The sequence below is a fragment of the Talpa europaea genome (genome assembly GCF_964194135.1).
Source record: "Talpa europaea genome assembly, chromosome: 8".
Classification (NCBI taxonomy): domain Eukaryota; kingdom Metazoa; phylum Chordata; class Mammalia; order Eulipotyphla; family Talpidae; genus Talpa; species Talpa europaea.
In genome coordinates this window covers 61,876,012-61,899,339 of record NC_140075.1, presented here as the reverse complement: position 1 = coordinate 61,899,339, position 23,328 = coordinate 61,876,012, and the positions used below count along the sequence as shown (strand labels likewise).

General features: G+C 52.6%; 2 protein-coding genes across 3 annotated transcripts; both read right to left on the bottom strand.

The window, feature by feature from the left end:
• Positions 1 to 7,946: 7,946 nt before the first annotated feature.
• REM2 (RRAD and GEM like GTPase 2) lies at positions 7,947 to 11,814 on the bottom strand (the record flags this gene model as incomplete). 2 transcript variants are annotated; one of them, XM_084239769.1, is made up of 5 exons in its annotated part: positions 7,947 to 8,412; positions 8,782 to 8,989; positions 9,837 to 9,910; positions 10,142 to 10,483; positions 11,718 to 11,814. In XM_084239769.1, 5 exons carry the CDS (start codon positions 11,812 to 11,814, stop codon positions 8,117 to 8,119), a joined length of 1,017 nt encoding a protein of 338 aa, XP_084095895.1. In that variant the 3' UTR covers positions 7,947 to 8,116. The 2 variants fall into 2 exon arrangements, with proteins under 2 accessions (XP_084095895.1, XP_084095896.1); XM_084239770.1 differs by lacking the exon at positions 10,142 to 10,483.
• Positions 11,815 to 16,644: 4,830 nt separating this feature from the next.
• On the bottom strand, positions 16,645 to 21,892 carry LRP10 (LDL receptor related protein 10; the record flags this gene model as incomplete). Its single annotated transcript, XM_084241168.1, has 7 exons — positions 16,645 to 17,232; positions 17,337 to 17,466; positions 17,818 to 18,835; positions 18,950 to 19,140; positions 20,989 to 21,124; positions 21,431 to 21,475; positions 21,859 to 21,892. 7 exons carry the CDS (start codon positions 21,890 to 21,892, stop codon positions 16,645 to 16,647), a joined length of 2,142 nt encoding a protein of 713 aa, XP_084097294.1.
• Between the last annotated feature and the right edge of the window lie 1,436 nt (positions 21,893 to 23,328).

Genomic DNA, 23,328 nt, shown 5'->3' with positions numbered 1-23,328 from the left:
TTCCTCCCACCTCAATTCTTGCTCCCGGTTCTTCATTCCTCACGCAGCATTCTGTTGAGAGAGAAAATGGTGGAGGTGAGGAATATTGAAGACAACTTCTACTCTAGGAAACTGATACCCATTGGAGGTTAAATAACCCATGATCATATTGTTAGCAAATTTGGGATTCCAACCCAGGAAGTTTGGCTTCTTGGCACCACTGTGGAAGCTATGGACTTGGAATTATGGGAAAGAATCACTTTTTCCGCCTTTATACCCTTTATTTTCATTTTACCCTAAAATTTTTCTACATCCATGTCTGCTTACCTTGTTTTCTCTTTATGCCCCTTTGTCTGTTGGTCAAATTCCTGTCTTTGAAGATAAGCTTTTTTACTCGGGAGCTGGCTCGACTTAACAGATCTTAGCCTTTACTTACAGTTCTTGTAAACTCTATTGCTAGATGGTTATAGCCTGATAAGTCCATCCATAGATGGGCCTTTTTCATTATTGCTTTACTTTGTATGTATTAAATATCTGTTGAATTCATTCCCATTCTGTTAAAGTTAGAGCCTTGCTCTCCAAAGACACTCTTCCAGCCTGGTTTCCCCAACAGCCTCATCCATTCTTCATTCCTCTAAGAGGGGAGGCAGTTTTACACTTCTTGGTGTTACCATGGTACCCTTTGATGCTTTCTGCCTAAATCGCTACTTGCCATCCACTGGAGACTGATGTTTCCATGCCAACCAGGTGAAGTCAGTAGTTGTGAGCTGAATGCAGGAAAGGAACTCTGGTCTGAGAAGTTGTGTCTGATTCTTCTGGCTTCAAGGATCCCTTCTCCCTCTCAACTTTGCACTCTGTGTGCAGAACTGATTTGCTCTCAAAGTGTGCTGATTGAGAGAGCTCTGCAAGTGTGAGGTGAAGTAGCCCAACAAACTTAGGTACCGAGACAAGGAAAGAGTTGATCAAAGATCACTTTTTAAAGTTGGATGAGTCCTGTTTGCTGTCCCAGATGATCTGCTCTCAAGAGCCCTTAAGAAATTGGCTGAAGTTACTGGAGTGCCATTAAGCAGTTATTTTTGAGGGCAATGGGTAGATGGATGAGGTGCTTGATGACTGGAAAAGAGCCAGTCAGTGCTGGATTGCAGAAAAGGGAAACCATGACCTTAGAAATCAGAGACCTGTCAAATTGTTGCCAGTGTACCAGAAGGGATGGGACCTTCAATCATCTTTGAAGCATCTTGAACCCTGCCTGCTTAGAATGAGTGGTGCTGAGAATCAGCCTTCTCCTCCCAACACCTGAGCCCAACCAAGCCAGGTGATCATCCTGCAGCAGAGGGGCCACGTTCTGGAACAAAACTGCACAATTCAGATCCCTCTTTCATCACCAAATAGCTGAGTAAGCTTGGACGTTGCCTCATTTCTCTAACTCAGACTCCTCATCTGTAAATAGGAAATGATAACAGTAGTGTACCTATCAGGCATGTGATGAGACTCAAATGTATTGATACAGGTAGAGGCTTAGAACTTGTCATTACCACTGCCGTCATTCCCATTCCTCTGGATGCCTACACACTTGGCTTTCTACTTGACCTCATTCTCCTATGCCACTTCAGAGAATGCTCAAGATTCCTGGGGAGATCTGAGGGTGGAGCAGTGGTAACAGTAAAACTTTTATTATTGTTTCTGGACTAAAGTCTCAGGTTTGCAAGGTCCTGGGTCACACACTACCAGCCTAGCCCACTGGTCCAATTTCCTCAGGCCTGAAATTCTGTATAACAATCAGATTACAACCAGATAGCTTTGAAAAATCAAAGTGAGCCCCCCAGGTGTCTTCACGATACCTAGGGCCCTTTGCTTTGTCTGACTAGGGAAAATCCCAGAACGTTCTCTTAATAGCCCTTTGCTTAGCATCCCTCCTAACCTCCCCACAAGCATTCCTATAGCACCTGCCTTTGTTGGTCTCCAGAGCCTACCCTACTCAGACAGTTTTCTTTCTAATAAGTATTTTGAATCGGCACAGGTCCTCTGCCTAAAGAAAAGTTACAATTTGAACATGAGATGGGAAAATTGTGCAGTATAATACTATTGCTGAGGCTTCCGTTGTGAATCTTCCCGAAACAACAAATCCAGGAATGGGTTCCCTGTGAATCCTGTGGAAAGCATGTTGGACCTTGTGAGCCACAACTTCAATTTGTATCTCCAGAGTGGCACTGTGCTTAAGAGATTAGCAAGCTGGGCCTCCCTAGTGTCTCAAGAAGTTAAGTCTCAGCACTATGAAGCTGTCCGCAGCCACTACAACATGAGTTTGATCCCCGGCCAGGGAATTAACCCACATGGCACAGCAGACCTCTCCTGTCTGGACCCGCTGCTCCCCTCAGCAGTGTATTTCAGTTAGTCTGCCTGTTCAGGTCCCCATTCTGTATCTGGTAAATTCTCTCTCTCTCTCTCTCTCTCACACACACACACACACACACACACACACACACGGTCCCTCTGGCCTGCACCCCAGCTCTTGTATACATCAATAACATAAATCTTGGGCCTCCCTGGTGGCGCAAGGGGTTAAGCACAGCACTGGGAAGCTGGCCGCAGCCTTTGCAGCATAAGTTTGATCCCTGGCCAGCCAGGGAGCAACTCACATGGCGTAGCAGACCTCTCCTGTCTCGCCCGCTGCTCCCCTCAGCAGTGTACTTCAGTCAGTCTGCCTGTTCTGTTCCCCACTCGTTCTCTGGAGAATCCTTTCACCACCTGCACCTCTGGCCTGTACCCCAGCTCTTGTATGTATAAATAAATGAATCTTTAAAAAAAAAAAAGAATGAAGGCAGTGAAAAGAGACTTTGAACTTATCCATCAGAGAGCCGAGATGATAAAGGTGATAGAAGTAGGATGCCTTTGCCTTGACTAGTTTTCGGATCTCTTGAATGTGTCATCCACCTCAATTTTCATGATTTGTGTATAAAAAGTTTCTTTGGGGCCTCCCTGGTGGCACGAGGGGTTAGGACGCAACCTATGAAGCTGTCCGCAGCCACTGCAGCATGAGTTCAATCCCTGGCCAGGGAGCTGCCCACATGGCACAGCAGACCTCTCCTGACTCGCCTGCTGCTCCCCTCAGCAGTGTGTTTCAGTCAGTCTGCCTGTTCTGTTCCCCACTCTGTCTCTGGTGAATCTTCTCACCCCCACACCTCTGGCCTGTACCCCAGTTCTTGTGTACATAAATAAATGAATCTTTAAAAGTTTCTTTGCCTCATCATGCAGCAGATTGCCCACCATTTTCCCTGATCATTTGCTCATGTGGTTTCACCACAGGGAGTTTTTTTTCCTTCTTTTACCTACATCTTCAAGGACCACCTCCTAAAATATGTCTTCCACATTTTATGTTTCTTTTTATCAGAATTCTTAGAGCACATGATGCTTTTGGAAAGTCAGAATGTGGCATAGTTTGCTGCTGTTTTGGCCACAGTAGTGCTATTGCCAGTTAAGTTGTTCACTGCTTGAGGGCAGGGTTAGTGTCTTTTTTGTGTTTGTTTTCTCATAGGGCCTAACGCGATTACTGACATGCTGCAGTACTTACGGGGAACAACAAACATTTGTGGGTGGAAGATAAAAATGTCTAGGAAAAATTTACTTCGACTGATGTGGATTGGAACTCTTAGATTAATTAAGAAATGCATTTAAGGGCCTCCCTGGTGGCGCAGCGGTTGAGTGCTGGGTTGCAAAGCTGCCTGCGGCCTCTGCGGCACCAGTTCGATCCCCGGCTGCTCCCCGGCCACCGGAGGAGGGTCCCACATGGCCGCAGACCTCTCCTGCCGCCCGCTGCTCCCCTCAGCAGTGTACTTCGGTCCTTCTGCCTGCTCTGCTCCCCGCTCTGGCTCTGGTGAATTCTCTCACCCTCCCGCGCTTCTGACTGTACCCAGTGCATGTATAAACAAAACAAACAAACAAATAAATCATAAATAAATAAAAATACATGCCTCTTTAAAAAAAAAAAAGAAATGCATTTAAGAGTGGACTTTTTGGAAGTGAGGGTTTAACCCGGAAGTGTCCTTCCGTGACTGGCAGCCTTTCAGAAGAGGAGGGGCCCCTGCTTCATACTGTCATACTGGAGAAGCCGGTTAGGTGCAGTAGGGCCTAAAGGTCCAACTGTAAGCAGAGGCCCAGAGCACAGTATCCTTATAACCTGCTTTCTGGCCTCACCTCTGACCCCTCAGGGGAGAGCACACACCGTCCATGCCCTCAGTCCATGAGGAGATCTTGTGGGCCAGAGGGGTGAGGCCAGTAAGGGGTGGGCAGAGGCTAGGCTGGTAAAGGAGCACAGACCCCAAGACGAAATTGCCGCCATTAAGGGGGCATGCTCCTGAGCCCTTCGCTGATCTCTCACACCTGCCCAGATCAGCAGCTGGGCCCTACTTAGCCTTTACCAAAGGGGGCGGAGAAGAATGGCCCGACGCTCAGAGGAGACCCCATCTCTTCCCAAGTCTGCTGGGAGCGTGGCTTCAGCTTCTGTCTGTTCTGAGCTCTTCCCTGTAGGCGTCTGGAGGGAACACACAGATGGGTCGGGCTGATGGGACTGAGTGAGTTGGTGGGGGACTGTGTGGGGGGAGGGAAGGCGGTTTGTGGTTTGTGTGACTCCCCTCAAGGGAAAGGTCCTACCATCCTCCTCAATATGTACACTTTCAGCTTCTGCCACATGAAAGACACTGGCTTTCTTGTTCTTCGTCCTCCCACCACATTTGACCTGAGATGATACTCTGCCTCTAGAAAAACCCTCCTCCCTTGACAGCAGCCACAACACGCTCAGTCCCACTTCTTTCACTCCCTCTTTGGTGGCTGCGTCTCTGCCTTCTTCATCTGCCTATTCCTAGGACTCTCTGGTTCTCTCCTTTCTTTGGAACACCACGGCTTTGTTCTCTATTACCGAGTTTCTACACAGTTAATATATGATTCAAGGTAGTAAATTTACTACTAGTAAAAGGGCAAAGGATGAAAAGTAAACCTCGCACACCTGTCCTCCACACACTTGGTTCCTTCCCAGCGACAATCAGTACTACCCCGGCTTGTAATAATTTGTTGGCTCACAGAGCCCTTTGGAAACCTAATGAAATCTATCCTCAGGCCTGCACAAACACATCAGACGGTGCCATTTCACAGGAATTATAGACCCTTTAGGGCTGTGTGTGGTTTGAGAGTAAGGATCCCAGCATGTATTGCATCCTTTCCCTTGGGGTCTCCCTTAATATAATTTGTGGGTCCCTGTGCAAAATGAAAATGCAGGACTTCTGTTCAAAGAATTTCAAAAGAGCAGCAGCAGAGCAGTGAACTAAGTGTGCGGCCCTGTGTGACTGCACAGGTCACACACCCATAAAGCTGGCCCTGCATCTCAGCCTTTCCTCTGCCTCAGATACTGCCATCTCTATGGTGCTTATGTACATATCTGTGTCTCTTGCCCAACGTGTTCTGAATTCCAGACCCAACTGTCCAGGTTGCTGCTAAAGCTCTCCATATGGATTTTTATAGCATCTCAAACTTTGTCTCCAAAAAGGAACCATTAATTCCACCTATGTCCCCTAAACATACCAGCTTCCCACAACCTGAGACTGGTTCCTCTCTTTATATCCAGCCATTCAGTTGCCAAGTCTCATTGACTCTGACTCTCATACTCATGCTTTATCTTCTTTCTCACTGACACCTGCCTCAGGAGGGCCTTCGTTACCCTTGGTAAATATGACTGACTAGTGACATAGCTCCTCAGGCCTTGCCTCTGCTGCTCCGATCCATGTAAAAAAATTTTTTTAAAGATTTATTTCTGCATACAAGAACTGGGGTACAGGCCAGAGGTGCGGGGGGTGAGAGGATTCACCATAGATAGAGTGGGGAGCAGAACAAGCAGGCAGACTGAAATACACTGCTGAGGGGAGCAGCAGGCGAGTCAGGAGAGGTCTGCTGCACCATGTGGGTAGCTCACCGGCCAGCCAGGGATTGAGCTCATGGTGCAGAGGCTGCGGCCAGCTTCACAGTGCTGTGCTTAACACCTTGCACCGTGAGGGAGGCCCCTCTGGTCCATGTACACCTCTTCCAGCTTCTACTTCCCAAAGGATCGTGTCACTGCCACCCTTGAAGACCTTCAGTGACTCTCATTGCCTACAGAGTTGGACAAAAACTCCTTTGCCTGGCATTTAGGTCCTTTGCAGTGAGGCACCAAATCTTTTTCATGCTCATCTCTTACCCCTCCTCTTCATGTCCCTGAGGTTTCAACCCAACTGTGGAGCCATCTGGTCCCTTAATGGGTCCAGAGTGTTTTCCTGCATTTTAAGATTTGAACTGCCTCTCTTCATGGTCCCCAGAGTTTAGGGCTTGCTTACTCCACTGGAACCATGTAATTTCTCTGATCCTCTTACCACAGTCACTGCTCATTGCCTTGTCCGTTGAGGCCCCTGCATTTCCTTGATTGTCTCTCTCCCTGCCCCCATCCTTACTGAAAGGGGAACCTCAGGTGAAAGTTGGATAAAATCACCAAGTATCTTGCAGACTTGAGTAGAATCCCAGCTCTGTTGCTTGTTGACCTCAGGTTAGTTACTTAAACCCTGTTTCTCCCACAGTAAAAGAGGTAGTAACACCTTATGTAGTCATTAAAGAATTAACAGATTAGGTGAATAAAGTGCGAAGGATAGTGTTGTAATTCATGTTATCTCATAACCACCCTTGCTGGGCTGTTCTGCCTTGGCTCCTTCCCAGTTGGATTCAGGATTCAGGAGACATCTCATTCTCTTGCCATCAAATTCTGGGAACCTGTGTGGGGTGGAGACCTGTCAGGTACTCAGGTAGCTATTGTATGTCTAGGGGTGAGGGGAACTGCTGCCTCTGCTCCTTTGTTCAGACTCATGGCTCAGGCAGCAGCAGACGTGGGCGTCCCCAGGGGAGGCACTGACAGCTTCAGTTCTCACACAGGCTTTGCAGGTGACAGCTGGGGTGCTGGGGCCCTGCCAGAGAAGGTACAGGCTGATTCCATCATGCCCCAGCTGATGGGCCTCCCTGGTGGGACGGGGGTCCCACTTCCAACCCCCCTCCAGCCTTCTTGCAGAATAAAGTGGGGTAAGTTGATGAGGGCTTGGTATCTGGGGATTTGGTCCTAGTGTAAGTTACTAAATTATTTCTACCGACAGTAGGTCCCTGCGCCTCTCCAGGCCTATTTCCTCATCAGCAAAAGAGCAAGTTGAACCCTTGACAAAGAGATAAATTGAACCCAATTCCCTGTAAGGCAGCTTAGCATGGAGCTCACCAGGACTAGGTTCTCAGACACCCTAGAGGTTTCGTTCCCTGCTCCTCTAGGCCTGATTTTCTGTTTGTTACATCCATTCCTTTTGTGGGACTAAGAGAACAGAGTACAAGCGAGCAAGTGCAGTAGAAAAATCCTTTATTGAAAAGGTAAGGGTGGCCCCCTTGCGGTGCCTCCTGGGCCAGGCCAAAGGGGGGTTACCACCAGCTCAGCTCTTCACGCTGGCATCTGAAGGCAGAAAGACTGTCCACGCCTTACCTTTAAATAACCTTAAAGGGGAAGTGCAGTGGTAGACCGGCCAGTCACAGAATCAATTCTCAAAAACAGCACTTCCAGGCCCTTGACTTTAAGGACTTCTTAAAGGTAAAGTGGACAAATAACAGCAGATAAGAGCGGGAATGTTTTGGGGACGTCTCTGGGACTGGATCTCCGTGTCTTTACCTTTGTGGCTCTCTTAAAGGTGAGGCTTATTTGCGCAGAGTACAAAGGTAGACAGCTGTAAAGGAGCCTACAAAGCAATTTTCCAGTTCCACCTTTTAAGATCTCTTTACAGAAGAGGTGGTCACGCGCAAATTAAAAAACAAAACACCTTGCAGAACTATTTTCCTTCCCGACCTGCCGCCCCCCACAGGTCTGCACGCCCACCTGAGGCGCTCCGGGCGAGAGGTATTGCAAGAACGCGCAGTGGCAGGGGTGGGACCGCGGCCCCTCCGCAGGCACGCCAGGGCAGCCAGGGAGTTTTTGGTTTTCTAGCCGGTCTTCACAAAGGAAGCCGGACAGGGCAGGGCGGGGCGGGGCGAAGGGGGGGGGGCGAACAGAGGGCGCCGTGACCATGGCGACCGCGGTGACCATGGCGACCGCAGCTCAGAGCACGGAAAGGTCGTGGCAGGACCTAGAGCGCTGCTTTAAGAACTTGGCATTGCGCGGCACTAGGTTGGCAAGGAAGCGCTTGGCCTTTTTGGTGAGGCTCTCTCGGCGCGCTGGCGGTGCAGGGCCCTCCGGACTGCCCGCCTCTGGCCGCTGGCCCCCCACGTGGCTCCGACCCCGCCGCAGCCGGATCTGGCGCACCGCGCCTTCGAAGAGCTCCCTCGTGTTGTGGTGCAGAGCAGCCGATGTCTCGATGTGTTTGCAGCTCAGTGTCCCTGCCAGATGGCGGCCCTCTGTAGGAAGGAACAGGCTTAGGCTTCTGGCCCCTGGCACTAGGCCCGAGGGATGAGCCTGGGGAGCTACCCAAGGTGGGAAGGAATTGGGGAAAGTGAATCTGGAGACTGAAAGACCCAGGCAGGGATCACTTGCAGGGCAGCGGTGGTATGGAGGGGAGGGAGAAAGGGGTCTTGGAGAAGAGGTGAGGGCAAGTGATGGGTTCTGCAGCCCCCTAGGCAAGGGCATTGAGAGTCTACCCTTAGCCTCGTGCTAAATGAAATTGAGTTTGTGCAGCCCGGAAGGTTTGAAAAGGCTTTAGGGACAAGAGGTGACTTGGAAGGGAGAGTCCCAGAGATTGCAGGATGGATGAGGTTCCGAATACACACCCTCCAGTGAGACCTCCCTGGAGCGGGCCAGATCGCTCTTGTTTCCAACGATTATGACAGGCAGGTCGTGGTGGGGTCGCCCAGCCCTGAGACGAAGTAGGGTCTCTGGAACTTTGGAGAAGCTCCTTCGGTCAGTGACTGAGAAGACGATGAGAAAGGCATCCCCGGTCTGAAGGCAGTGGTCCCGCAGCCACCCCCCTGCGTCCCCCTGCAGATGGGCAGAGTTGTAGCGTATCAGGGCAGGAGCGTGGGAGATCCTCCAGCAGCTCCACATCAGGAATGAAGACCCAGAGACATGAGGGAGAAAGTTCCTCCTCAGGACAGCGGAGCTATTTAATGGTGCAATCCTCACACCCAGAGTGTGTGTGTGGAGGAGGGAGAAGTTGGTAAATCAAGCCCCACAAGGGAGAATTGGGGGCACAGGATCCTGGACTAGGTTAACCCATCCTACTTTCTTATGCTTAAACTTTTAATTTAAAGTGAATGCTAAATATGTTATCAGTACAATTTCTGCATTGGCAAGAGGCAGCTCTCTGCCTGCCTGTGACTGTGAAGGTGAATCTCTTTTTCTTTGTCCTTCTCCTAATAAACGTGTCCTTTTAAAATGCAAAAAAAAAAAAAAAAGTGAATGCTATTCAAGTGTATGTAATCTAGCCTCTCATTGCATTGCTGCATAGTAACCATTAATACTCAAATATTCAGGAATCCTCTTCTCCTTCCCCACTTTCCCTGATATTCCAGAGCCCCGAGCTCTTATCCTGTCAGATCAGACTCTTCCAGTTTGAACAACGCATGGGGTCAATTTCAGGGTGTTCAGCGGGGCTTGCATCTGCAAGGTTTGTCAAACTCAGATCCTAACTTTCCTCTAGGTGAGAAGATCCTGGAAAGACAGCGATCTCAAAGCCCTGGCATGCACACTGGTACCAGCCTTGCTCTCTCAGGTGATACTGTGACAGGTACATACTGGAGCCAGGGCCTGCAGTCCCACCAGACTTTGCCCTTCTCCAGCCCTCCCAGGTTCCATTACCTGCTTACAGCCCCATCTGAGTTCTTACCTGTTCCCAGATGTCATAAACAACTAGGGTAACTTCCTCCTTATCCACCATGATGCGTCTCTCATAGGAATCCTCTGTTGGGAAATCCAGACAGAGAACAGAGCCCATTAGAGCTCCCAAACATTTGTGAGACCTGGTAGCCAGGTCTCAGAGATCACCCCCCAACCTCTTTAGGGAGCACAGCCACAGAAGGCATTGGAGAAACTTCTCTTAGGTTCTGGCTTCCAGGGGCTGCTCATGCCTTGAGATCTTGCATACCTAACTAGGCCTCCAGGGTACTCAATCCCTTCAGGGCTCCCCAATACCTGGGTTCTCTGGCTCATGAGCACTGTCTCCCTGGAGACCGCCGAAAGTGCCTGCTAGGGTGCTCTTGCCCACGCCGCTCTCCCCCACCAGCATGACCTTGAAAATGGCATCCTTTTGGGTGGGGGCTGCCTCTCCTGAGCCCAAGGAGTCAGAAGAGCCAGAGGACGAGGCTTGAGGTGGCCAGTCAAGTTCATCTACAGCCTGGCCCCGCAGCAGTTGGTGCTTGTAGGGGACAGGCATACTGCCTCTTCTTCTGGGGGCCCCTGGGGCAGGGGATGGTCCACCCAGGTCCAACCCTGCCAACAGTTTCTCTGGCTTCTTTAGCAGTGTGGCATCTGTTTCTGGGGGGAAGGGCAAACAAAGAAAAGGAAGCTATGAGTGGGAAATGCCCAGCCATCTGCACAGGGCTCAGTCCTGTCTGCTCTGTCTTTAGAGGCCCAGGCAGGCTCAGTTGATGACCGCGACCCAGAAGTAGCTGAGAATCTTTGGTCCGACCTCTTACACTGAACCGTCTCTGAGTTCATGGGGCTGCAAGGAGCTGACCCAACAGCTTGTCCAATGTGATTCCAACCACAGCCTGTTCAAAACATTCTCCGTGCAGGGGAGGTACCTATACGCAGGCTTGCACACCCACTCACACTTCACACTGACACACAGGCACACCCCCAGACTAGGCCTCTGGCCCCAGGGCTGCTCCTCCTTCCACCAAGAGCTGCTGTCTCTACTGCTTCCTGCACCAGCAATGCCCACACTGGGGAGGGGCACAGGGCACATGAACCCAAACCTGCCTCCTCCTGGGGGGTGGATACTGGGAGAGTCAAAAACTTTGCAAGGAGCCCGTTTCCAGGGAAGCCTTTGCATTTTGAGATTGTGTGTTGGGTGTCCGTGGGTGTGTGTGTAAGAGGGGCTGCCTTTCCCGTGGCCCTGTAAGTGAGCATCCCCCAGTGCAGATTGTGTGTGAGAACCCTCCTGCATCCCTGGCTGTGCCTGCGAGTCCGAGGAAATATTATATTCATGGCGAGGTAGAGGGTGGGAGGGAGAGAGAGAGAGAGTGAGAGAGCAGGAGCGAGGCAAGAGGGAGAGTGACAATGCATGGGTCAGGGTAACTGGAGGAGGAAGACAGACACAACAAAGGGGGATGGAGAGAGGCTGGAAATAGCCCAGGATCAATACTTGGCTGGCAGCCAAGGCCTCCAGGAGCCAGAGAAACCCTTACAACAGGTCCCCAGGGTAGCCCCCGGGGCTTCCCAGGCTTGTGGGCTGCCCCTTCCCGGTCTCCCTTCCCTCCAGCCCGTCCCAGCCTCTGGGGAATGTGGCTGACCTAGGGGCCAGGCACCGGGGAAGCGAAGCCAGAAGCCCGGCAGTGATGGGGGAGGGGACAGTAGGCAGCTCTCCTCTCCTCCCCCCACCCCGCCCAGCCCAAGGTGTGCGGTTGAGGGGGGGCTCCACTTCCTAAGTTGCTCTTCTTTTGCTGTTTGGGTTCAAGCTCCTTTAATCCCTAGTTCTGACCTCTCCACCAAAGCTTCAGCTCCCACCCTCAAGGATTCAGGCAGGACCTGCTCAGCTCAGCCTTACCTGGTGTGGGAGTCCCTGGGGGGGAAGCCTGGTGGCTGCCGGAGGGACAGAGTGCTGTGGTTTCTGTGTCCGTGTCCATGTCAGTGTCTGTGTGCATCGATGTGCGTGTGCAGTCTGCTTGCAGCACCCGTTCCCTCACTCAGCAGCACTGTCAGCTTTTCCCTTTAAATACCACCCCCCCCACATATTCCCCCCCCAAGACACCTGGGGAAATTGCCCCGCCCCCTGATGAGGTCACACATGCTAATGAGCAGTGATGTCAGCGGGATTCCCTCCTTTCTGCCCACCCCCTTTCTTTGTGTCGCTTCCCTCTGGGAGCACACACATTGCGGAGTCTGGTTAAGACGTGGAAAGAACAAAGTCAGAGGGGTTCGGAGAAGTGGGGTGAGGGGTCAGTGGGTGAAAGAACTGAGGATGACGTGGGTGTGGAGGGGACGGAGGCAGGGTCTTTGTCCAGGAGCCAGGACTACGTGTCATTTGTGTCTGTATTCCCAGCCCCCAGCCCAGTGTCCAGGCCAGGGTGGGTGCTCAGTGGCTAAATGGAGAAGCTAAAGGCAGAAAGCCTAGAGCTGATCCGTAAGACAAAGAAATAAGCCAAAAGATATGCAGGTACAGGAAAAGGCCACCCTGCCACCAAGCTTTCCTGCCAAGCTCTCCTTCCCACACCACCCCTTCTGGGCTGAGACCTACAAACGACCCATTTCCCAGCCTGGCTCCTAGGCGGATGAGGGCTTTGAGGAGAGAGATGGCCGCTTTGTTTGGTAGCTTCATTTTGTCGCTAGGTTGAGGTGGATGCAAACTGTGCGGGGATTTCCTCCCATTCTCTCTCCCTTCCTATCTGTGTTAGGGAGAGGTGGGGAACGAGACAGCCCTCTACAAGTTCTAATCCATAGTGGGGGGTAGGGATGCTAGTGCCCTCTGGGCAGCCACCGGGCCTGGGCTCCATGAGGCAGACACACAGTGCTGTCTCTATCTCTTTGTGGAAGGCCAGGATGGAGTCTCCTTTATAGCCCAGTTCCCCTTTCCTTCAGCCTCTTGTTTTTCTTCCTGATACCTGCTGGCACCCAAACACACATACTAACTTCCTGGTTTCCCCTCCACCCCACCCGCCACCCCCATTTTTGCTAGGTGTGTGCTAAGCACCTTCTTGCATTACCTCCTTTCATCCTCATGACCCTAAGGTTCAGAGTGGTAGGTGGGTGGCCTTCCTCCAAATCAATCATGCATGCAGCTGGAAAATGGACACCAAGAGGTCCCACCCAGATCTTTCCAGTGTCAAGGATTGTTTTTCATCTCTATACTGTGATCTCTTCCTTTTCTTGAATATTCCAACTGTCTCCTATTACTTAGAACAATTAATTGGCAATCTTCAGTGGACTTTTCCTTTTTTTTTTTTTTTTTTTGAGGAGAACTGGGGTACAGGCCAGAGGTGCGGGGGTGAGAGGATTCACCAGAGACAGAGTAGGGAGCAGAATTCAGTGGAGTTTTTTAATCGAAGAGGCAAATAGCAATCTTAGGACTTAGGTGCAGTGACACCTCAGTTACCTAGAAGTCAGCTACAAGGTAACATTGTGAGGTCCCGAGAAAACAGAAAGGACTCCTGAACAGCTAGAATAGTCACACCCTCTACTCCAATATTGGATACTCTCCCCTCTTTAACCCCAGCCTACTTACCTTTACTTTAGTCACAATTTTAATTGTGTGCTCCTGGACACAGATTAGAAGCCCATTTAGAGCAGCAAGTGAACAGGTAGCCAGGGAAGCAATACCACAAAACTTTCAAAGCAATCCTAAGTGTTTAAAAAGTGGTCTAAGGTCACTTGGCATAAAGACGAACAGCTCCCCTAACACTTAGAACTGTTCTAAAAATGTTGCTGCAGAGAAGTCACTAGACTAGAATGAGTCACTGCCTCCTTCTATGAATGACCCTCAGCTATCCAGGACAATTTGTATTAAATTGCAGATGTGCTGAAGATGAGTGTAATGTTTTCAAATACCTTTCAAGATGAATTTTCAAGTTTTAAATTACACTTTGAAGGGTAAGCTTTATGTATCTGGAAAACTCACTTAGGTGGTTGGATTCATTTCAGATAGTATGAATCAGTGGCTGCAGACCCCAGCAAGGATTCTTGACCTTGATTTCTGTTGGCCCTCAATCTAGGAGCAGACTGGGTTTCACCTTGAACTGCCATCCCCCTCAACCCACAAATAAGAGGGGGCTGGAAAAGTTATCCCATTGTGCACCCGGTTGTATCCCTCCCTGTGGAAGGGGAAGTTCTGCAGAATTGTGGCATAAGGGTGAGAGTTTGCAACTGAGCTTACCCAGGTTTAAATCTGCCTCAGAGACTGATCTAGTCCTGAACCTCCTCTGAAGCCGCTACTGAACCTGTTAATTGGGGTTATGATACCCACAGCATACCTTCTTCTAAGGGTTAGCTCTGTGTGATAAAAGTGCTGGCATTTAGCAGTTTGCCTGAGGATTTAATGCTCCCAGAGCCTTGGGCTATACGGCTGGGGAACTTCTCTCCAACCAATAGAGCCTGGAGTTGGCTTAGGCCCAAGATCTGCTCCTTGAGGACTGAAGTTTGGAATCTGCTGTTATCTCAGATTCTTAGCCTGATTTATCTTCACCTTTTTGTTCTGAGAGCAACACCTTCCCCAGCACCCCACATCATAATGAGGGCCCAATACCCTGATATTGGGCCCCATGGGTAGTAGTGTTTCTCCTGATAGGATTTGAAGTTTCCTCATTTCTACTCTTGGGGTCTATGGTGAAAATTAACTTGTGTGACTGCTCTCACTGTTCCACCTGCAACTAGGTATGACTTAGTTTCCTTATACTGCCTGACAGGCCAACCCCCTCCCCCAACCCAGCAGACAGAAATGGTATCACTGCTTGTACCTCCTAAAGTGCACCTAGAAACGTCTCCCAGGCCCATTAGCCTATATGCAGAGGCCTTCCTAGTGAACTCTTCCCCCAGGTCCTCCCTCTAGTCTTCCACAATGAGAACATTCTTTCACCTTAAAACTTTGTCTACTTTCAAGTTACAGACACACACACACACACAGCGGCCCCCTACTCCCCGACCCTGAGGGAAAAGATCTGGCACAGGACAAGAATAAAGATATGAAGCTGAAGGTTTTGAGATGGCTATGGTGGAAGAAAGAAGCTAGGGACAGGGCAAAGAACAGGAGATGGAGATGTTGGGAGGGAATTGGCAGTCCCTGCCCCTGCTTCACAGGTGAGACCCAGGAATTATTTGCATTTGGGAAGGAAGCCCCAAAGGAAGACCAGTATGTAAGGACCAGGATCTCTGGAGCCTCTTCCCCAAACTCTGGTGAGGGTCTGGAGAGAAAGGTTGGGTCTATCCTGAGCCAAGATGTTAGAGTCCCAGAAATGCACCACTTTCCTAGGCTCGTCCCTGGAGAGAGGAAACAAGCAATACTGGTATGAAGATGCTGACAGGGTGTAATCAAGAATGCCTCCACCGGGGTAGTGGGGATACACTAGGCTAGGCAGAAAGGGTAAAAGCCCATCTGAGGTGGAACTTTTCTCCCTGGGGACTGGTTTTGCTAGGGACTGTCTTAACTTTGCTCTTGGGAATTCATGCACACCCCCAGAAGCACCTCCCATATCCTTAGTACTGGGTTTCCTTTCAAACTCTGGACAGCTTGCCACCTTATCAGAGGTTAGTTTCAACATTTTTGATATTCCCTTCTTTGTCACTGTCCCCAGCTCTGGTCACTGCTTGTGCTCCTAGCCCTGTTTTCTCAGAGCCTATACCCCTACCCTTCACATCTGCTAAGCTTGCTTCTCCTGTGGACTCTCACTTGACCTAGAATTCATGACTCTATTCCAACTACTGACAACATTCATTAGAATCTAGCTTGAGCCTTCTTCCCAGAAGGCCTCTTGGATTTGACTAAGGTGATACCAGTATCTTTACACCCTGAACGTTTATGATTTTTCTCTTGCTTCATCTTTGCCTACTTTAAGGCATCCTGGCTGAGAGCCCATCTGTCTGCCTAGGACAGACTGTAAGTGCTTGGTAGAGGGCAGGAGTCACGGGCCCTGTGTTCCATCAGGGACAGTCTGCTCCTGTGATCTGTGCTCTGAGAGTACTCCATAAATGGGAACCTTCCCGGCTGCAGGGCCCAGCTGGCTCACCAGATTCTGGCCTGGCAGTGAGTAAAAAGGCTTGGTGCCACCCCTGGTGTCAGTCACTGTAGAGTTGAGGCCTGGGCAGCGAGTGGAGGAGGAGAAGGTTTGTCTTTAGTGTTCCTAGAATTTTTTTACCTCCTCAGTGGTATAAAAATCAAGGAAGGTGGTTAGAAGATGACTAGGAAGAGGAGGCCGGGACGGAATGAAGGTTTCTCTAGGGAGGAGGAAAGTGAGGTGAGCATCCACTGAGCTGGGCAGAGAGGTAGAGAGACAGAGCTCAGGCTCGATTCCTTTATTTTCAGCCTTGACTTTCTAGGCAATGCCCAAGCTATCAGACAAAAGCATCTGTTGTGCTCTTTATACAAGCCAAACCCTTTATGAGGGATCATGATTGGCAAAACTTCAGATCCTGCCCAAATCCTCCCCTTGGGGGCTGAAGGTCTCTAGCCAATTGGGATTCTGGTACTTAAGGCCACTTTTGGGTGGGGGTTTGGCAAGGATGGAGTGTCCAGGCCTATGACACTTTGAGGATTTTACTTTTTAAAAATAGCTATCCAAATGGTGGTAGTGTGGAAGGAGGTGGAGAGACTGAGGTCTGTGTGTGTGAGCCCTCTCCCTAGCTTCACAGCAGCTACACAGGGTTGATGGGAGGCCCAACAATCCCCTCAGATGAGGGGCAGGGATGAAGTATGGAAGGGAAGCTGTGTTACCCTCTAAGGGGTTGTTGCATTACGACTAGAAAGCACCCAAGGGAGCCAGGTCCCCTTAGGCGAGCAGTGGCTCATCCTCTGCTTCGACCACCCAGACCCCTGGCTCAGCCAGTGGCACCAGCAGCACATCGTCCTCGTCTTCTGGGGGCAGAACTGTTGTGTGGGGACCAGGTGGGGTCCGAATTGGTCCCGGGGGCCGCAGGCTGGGCAGGAGGCGGCCTCGCAGGGCCTGCACCACTCCAGACAGCAGTGATGGCTCCAGAGGCACTGAAGGCAGAGGCACGGGGGCCTCGGGGACAGTTGGGAGGGCTGGAGATGCGCTGGCAGATGGGAGGGGAGCCTTGACAGGCAGTGGGGGTGCCTGTTCTCCATCTTGCCCACCCACTGCCCCACCCTCAAGGGCCGGACTAGTGCTACTATCTAGGCCCTCCTGGGGAGGGGAAGAAGGTGTGACATGGGATCTGCTCTCAGGGGTTCGGGCTTGGGGGCTGGTTCTGGGAAGCAGGCCCCAGCGGCGGAGACGGCGTACCAGGCGGCGTACAGAGCGGCCTCGTTGGCGGCGACGGGCACCCGAGGCACCCCCTGGAGTCATATCCTGGCGCAAGATCTGTAGCAGGGAACGCAGGTTGCCCAGGACTGAGTTCTGCAAGAGGAGGCAGATGTCAGAGTCAGAGGAGTAGGAGGGCCAGTGGCCTAAAAGAAGGGTACAATGGCAAGACCATAATGTGGGGCTGGAGGGGGACTCACGTCATTTGGGTTCTCTGTAGGGAAGTCCTCCACAGGTGGGATGGCGCCCTGGGCAATGAGCTGTCCATAGGAGGGCGGTGCCTGCTGCTGCACAATCTCAGCCTCCATTCGGGAGAGGGGGGCAAAGATGCTGGAAGGAATGAGAACTGTGCAGTCACAGGGGTCCTGGCCCGAGCACCTTGTCCTAGTCTGGGCAGGCCTCCTCCCGCCACACCCAGGCCAGGACACCTGGAGTGCTTCCACGGCTTTCCCCAGTCACTGCGGTCCCCTTTTTCCCTGAGGTTACTTTCAGGATCTAGGCCCGTTCTTCCTTCAGAGAAGAACCCCAGTGCCTGATCTGGGCAACCCCAAGAGCCAACTGTAATCTGGTCACCAGAATCCATGCCCAATGTGGGCACCCTGATGGTCCCCCATAGCTATATAGGCCCTGTCTCACCCCTCCCCCCGACCCCACTCGACAGCCCACCACACTCCCACTAACCTGTACTCCTGGGTGCGAATGGCATAGAGTTTGCAGGTGCAGCCCAAGGCAATGACCAGCAGCAAGCCACACACCAGGCTGCCGATGACTGCTGCCGTAATGACCTTGCGGGGCAGGGCATAGGAGCAGTCCCACTCATCACTGCCATCAGCGCAGTCTGGCTGCCCATCACACACCCATGTCTCATACACACACTTCTCATCCCGGCATCGAAAGTTGCCAGGCTGGCAGTGCCGGCAGCGTCGCTCATCTGCCCCATCGGCACAGAAGGTCTGGTAGTTGCAGCGGTCAGCAGGCAGGTAGCAGGCTGTGGCACCAGGAGTGCCGGCAGCCCCACAGGGGAAGTGTCCAGGTGGGCAGCCAGGACAGTTCTCCTCATCTGTGCCATCGGCACAGTCCCATGAGCCATCACAGCGCTGTGCCTCACTGTAGCAGCGCTCACCTAGGCCCTCACTGGCCCCCAGGCCAGCGCCTAAGCCACAGGGTTGATCCCAAGGCAAGCAGTAGCCCCGCACATGGTAGGTAGCATTGAAGCCTCGACCATTGCTCCAAGCAACTGTGTGATAGGCCACGATGGCCTGCCCAGACAATGTCTCCACGGTGACAGCTTTGCCATTGCTGAAGTGTGTGAGACTGCGTAGCAACCGAGGGGTTTCAGGAGGCCCAGGGCCATCATACACATGCACTGCATCTCCATAGCCCAGGTCCAGGGCTGTGAAGCGCACAGCCAGGCGTCGACCATCATGGGGGTCCAGTAGCCAAAGGCAGGACTGGGGGTGGGAGGCTGAGGCCATGTGTGAATATCCAGGGGACGAGAACACCCCATAGAAATCTTCTAAGGTGTGATTGCAAGACAGGATGGGGCCAGGAGCTGGGGTCAGGTCAGGGAAGGGGTCAGAGCTGCAGCCAGCCTCATCAGAACCATCACCACAGGCGTCCACCCCATCACAGCGCTGGGTCAAGGGCACACAGCGGTGGTTCAGGCACTGGAACTCTTCTTGCAGGCACATCAGCCAATCTGCAGAGGTATCATGGAGAAAGGCTGTGAGCAATGGAGTTGGCAGGATCCTCCCCTCTCTCTGGTTTGCACTGCTTGTTCTGGGGGCTCCATGGACATCCCTGTCCAGCTCACCTTGGTTGTAGGAAAGCAGGAAGCCCTGACCCATGGGTGCTCTGGCTCCAACATAGCTGTAGGTAATGGTGACGTTACCACCTGGCAGCTGCAGAGGGCTGGCAGGTGCCTCGCACAGGGAGATCAATGGCTGGAGAGGGGACCGTAGGATTAAACGCTCTGAGCCACAGGCCAGGTGTAGTTTTTGGAACCTAGAGGGGTTGAAAAGAGAGCAGGACATGATATTCTTAATCACTGCTAGCTACTTTCTTCCCAACTGCTGTCAGATCCCTCTTCCCCAAGAACTACAAACACCTACTTATTCACAATCCAAAGAGCCAGAATGAAAATCAGTTAATCAGTTCCTTTGTAGACAATGGTGAGAGTCCTAACAAGAGGCAAGTGGCACCATGAGACTAAGATACAATCTAGGACCCCCTGGTAAAACTGACTTGTGTTCAAGGACTGGGTTAAGAACAGATTTATTTATGCATACAAGAACTGGGGTACAGGCCAGAGGCATGGGAATGTGTGTGTATGAGAGGATTCACCAGAGACAGAACGGGGAACAGAACAAGCAGATTGACTGAAACACACTGCTGAGGGGAGCAGCAGGCGAGTCAGGAGAGGTCTGCTTTGCCATGTGGGTAGCTCCCTGGCTGGGGATTGAACTCATGCTGCAGTGGCTGCGAATAGCTTAATAGGTTGCGTCTTAACCCGTTGTGCCACCAGGGAGGCCCAAGAACAGCTTTATTGATCTCCAGTTGTTGCAGCACTGTCACTCAAATATAGTGTTCATAGTAACGAGCCATCACCACATGGTCACTTAACCAGAACTCACTCTTCTCTCCCAGTGCTCAGTGGTGAGACCTGAGATCACGTGGCATTCTGATTGCGCTGCCCCGACACTCTCTCCCTGTTTGCCCTCTCCCTCCACCCACCCTTTTCTGAATAAATTCACGGGAAGTAAACTGTGTGATACAAATAGGTACTTATTAGGGGCCTCAACCCACTATCAGAGAAACTTAGGGAGACTTGGAATGTTTTAAAGATCTGATCTGTGAGGCTAAGAAAGGTTCTAAGCTGATTAAGGAATAGCTCTGAGCTCCAGGCAAGAAAGTACAATGAGGGGCCTTCCTGGTGGCACAAGGGTTAAAGTGTCAGTGCTATCAAGCTATTACCAGCCACTGTGGCATGAGTTAGTTCCCAGGCCAGGAAGATGACCCATATATGCTGTAGCAGCATCTCACCCACTCCTGTCTCGCCTGCTGCTCCCCTCAGCAGTGTATTTCAGTAGATGCGCCTGTTCTGCTCTCCACTCTGTCACTGGTGAATCCTCTCACTGACCCACCCCCACTACCCGGCCTCTGGCCTACACCCGTTCTTTTATGCATAAATAAAGAAAAATAAATCTTAAAAAATAAGTTTTTTTTAAATCTTAAAAAATAAAAAAATAAATTGGAAAAAAATAAAAAGTAAGTTGGGCCTCCCTGGTGGCGCAAGGGGTTGAGACACAGCCTATGGGGCTATCCGTGGCCACTGAAGCACGAGTTTGATCCCCCACCAGGAAGCTACCCAGGTGGCGCAGCAGACCTCTCCTGACTTGCCTGCTGCTCCTCTCAGCAGTGTATTTCAGTCAATCTGCCTGTTATGCTCCTCACTCTGCCCCTGGTGAATCCTCTCACCTCCACACCTCTGGCCTGTACCCCAGTTCTTGTATGCATGGATGAATAAATCTTAAAAAAAAAAAAAAGATACAATGAACTTAAGAACTCCTCAGAGGAGTCATATTGGAGCCCCAGGACAGTTTCTGGAGTGACCTTTGTCCTTCAAGGATGACAAGAGCCCCAGCTGAATGTCTGCCCCAGCCCAGCTCCAATTCACTGTGTCTGTTCCAAAACCAACCAGGCTTTTAGGACAAACCAAGTCAAATCAACTTGTACTGTTCTCCCAACTGACAGGATTAGAAATTCCGAGGAGAAGCGATGATCCCTGAAGGCATTCCCATGATGGTGGGGTCGAGGGTAGGGTAGAGGAATAGGGTCTTGCCTGCTACTCACCTGATCGTTACTGTCTGCTCCCTGCTGCCCAGGATGAGCCAGGTGCAGTTGGCAGGGGAGCTCCGGCTGTCCCGGCCTAGGGGCCTCTGTAAGGTGCCCTGCACTTCCAAGAGCACTGCTGGGGGGTCCTCGCAGGCTGGAAAGAGAGGAATGTAGGGACACTGATGGAATCCTTACGTCCCATCCCTCTCCAGGCTTGAGCCCTCCAAAGGCCTGGGAGCTTCATGAGTCACACATTCACCAAAACAAAACAATACAAAACAACTACCAGGTAAGGCCCACACTGGGTGTGTTTCCCATATGTAAAATAAAGGGAGGATGATCTCCACACTGAAACTGCAGCGGGTACCAGAGGAATTCAGGGAACAGAGTATCTGCCTCTGCCTCTTGGGTCCTCCCTCATTCCCAAGCCTGCAGGGTCCCCGGGGCACCCTCCACTCACCAGGATTTGGGAAAATGATCCGGTCTGGATGGGCTAGAGCGCCGCCTGGAGAGAGAGCAAGAAACGGCAGGAGAGGGAGTCCCCTCAGTTTCTCTCACCTGAAGAACTCAGGGAGGACGGGGAGCCATCTGGGGCTGCGGGTAGTTTCCGGGATGAGGTGCTGGGGTAGGGGGCGGCTGCGGGGAGCGCCCCCCAAGCAAGGCCCGGCAGCACCGCCCGCGGGGGCGCACACGGGGTCCCGGCAGGCGAGGACGGGGGCCGAGCAGGGCCTTCCGGGAGCGGGGCCGGCGGCCGGGAGCGGCGGCAGGGAGGGGGCTCGGCGGGCGCCGCGGGGCCAGGGCCGCGCAGCAGGGAAGGGGCCGGGGCGCCTGGGCCCGGGTCGGCCCCGACGGAGTGGTGGGGGGGACGCCGTCCTCGCGGTTTCTTACCCAGGAGGAGGAGGAGGAGGGCGGCCGGCAGCATCCTGAGGCGTGCGGGGGCGGAGGGAGAGCCGCGGCGCTTCTGCCGTCTATCCAGGGGGGCCGCGGCGGCGCTCCGGGAGCCCCGGCCCCCGCGCGCCACCGCCCCGAGGGGGCTCCATGGCCCGCGCCCCGCGCCGCGCGCTCGGGATGCCAGGGCTGAGGGCCGGGAGGCGGCGGCGGCCCGGGGGCAGGGGCGGTGCCTCTCGCCAACTTCGGAGTTGTTTTCCCCGGCCGCCGCCGCCGCGCTGCCCCGAGACCGGCCGCGAAGCCCCCGCGCCGGCGAGAGGCCCGGCGGGCGGGGCGCGCGCTCCCCAGGACCCGCCCGCGGCCCGCGAGCGCCCCCGGCCCAGGCCCCGCCGCCACCTGCCGGGGCTCGCGGCCACTTCCTCTTCGGGCCAAACTTCGCGGCTGTCAGCCCCGGGGCCGGCCGCGGCGCCGCGCAGCTCCTCCGGCGCGCCCCGCCGGCCGATCGCGGCAGGGGACCGGGGCAGGGGACCGGCAGCTCGGCCCGGCACCCCAGCCCTCGCCCAGGCTGTACCCCGCCAGCCCCGAGCTCGGAGGAGGGAGGGGCGGGTGGGGAGCCGGGTCCCACCCCTGCCAATCAACGCGCGGGCCCCGCCCACCTGCTCGCCGCAGCCCCTTTCCGGTCCCGCCGGGACTGGTCGGACCGGCCGCCGGCCCGGCGCTCCGCCCGCGCGTCGCAGCCCTTCGTCCTTTCGGTGAAACGCGCGGTCGGAGGACGGCTGGTTATTCCGTGATTGTCGCGCCTTCCCGGGGGGCCCTCGCGCGCTCAACACTTTTCTTGGCCCTGTGTCTGAGAGCCAGAAGCACTTTTTTGAGTGCGCCTCTATTACAGCCATTACGGCGCGGTGTGGTGACTATTTGTTTACTAGTCGTTCCCCCCCCCCGCCCCGCCCTGCTCGGGAACCTGAAACTTCCTGTAGGTGGGGGCTCGGACTGTTTACCTTTGTACCCGCCGGCCTTGTCTCTTGCTGAGACACTTATAAACGGTGAACAGACGAATAAAGGTGCTTGCTACTGGCTGGCTATGTGACCTTGAGAAAATGGGTTAACCTCTCTGGGCTTCTCAGTTTTCAAATGTAATAAGCGCAACTCCCTCTTGAGGTGGTTGTCAACATTGACGCAGATAATGCAAATTGAGCATGTAGGAAGTGCCCCATTCTTGGCAACAATCATTATTAGCCACAGAAGATATGTTTAATTTATATGAGCTTGGGGTTACTGATTTCCTGTGGCACTGATAGGTAATATTAGTAAACAACAGCAACAAATCCTCTTCGGGATTTGTTAAGCACAGATTTAAGCACTTTCCAAGTATTTGCTCTTTTAATCGTCACCATAATCCTGTGAGGTAGATACTATTGTTCGTTTTACAGATAAGAACACTCCGGCATAGAGAGGTTAAACATTTTGCCC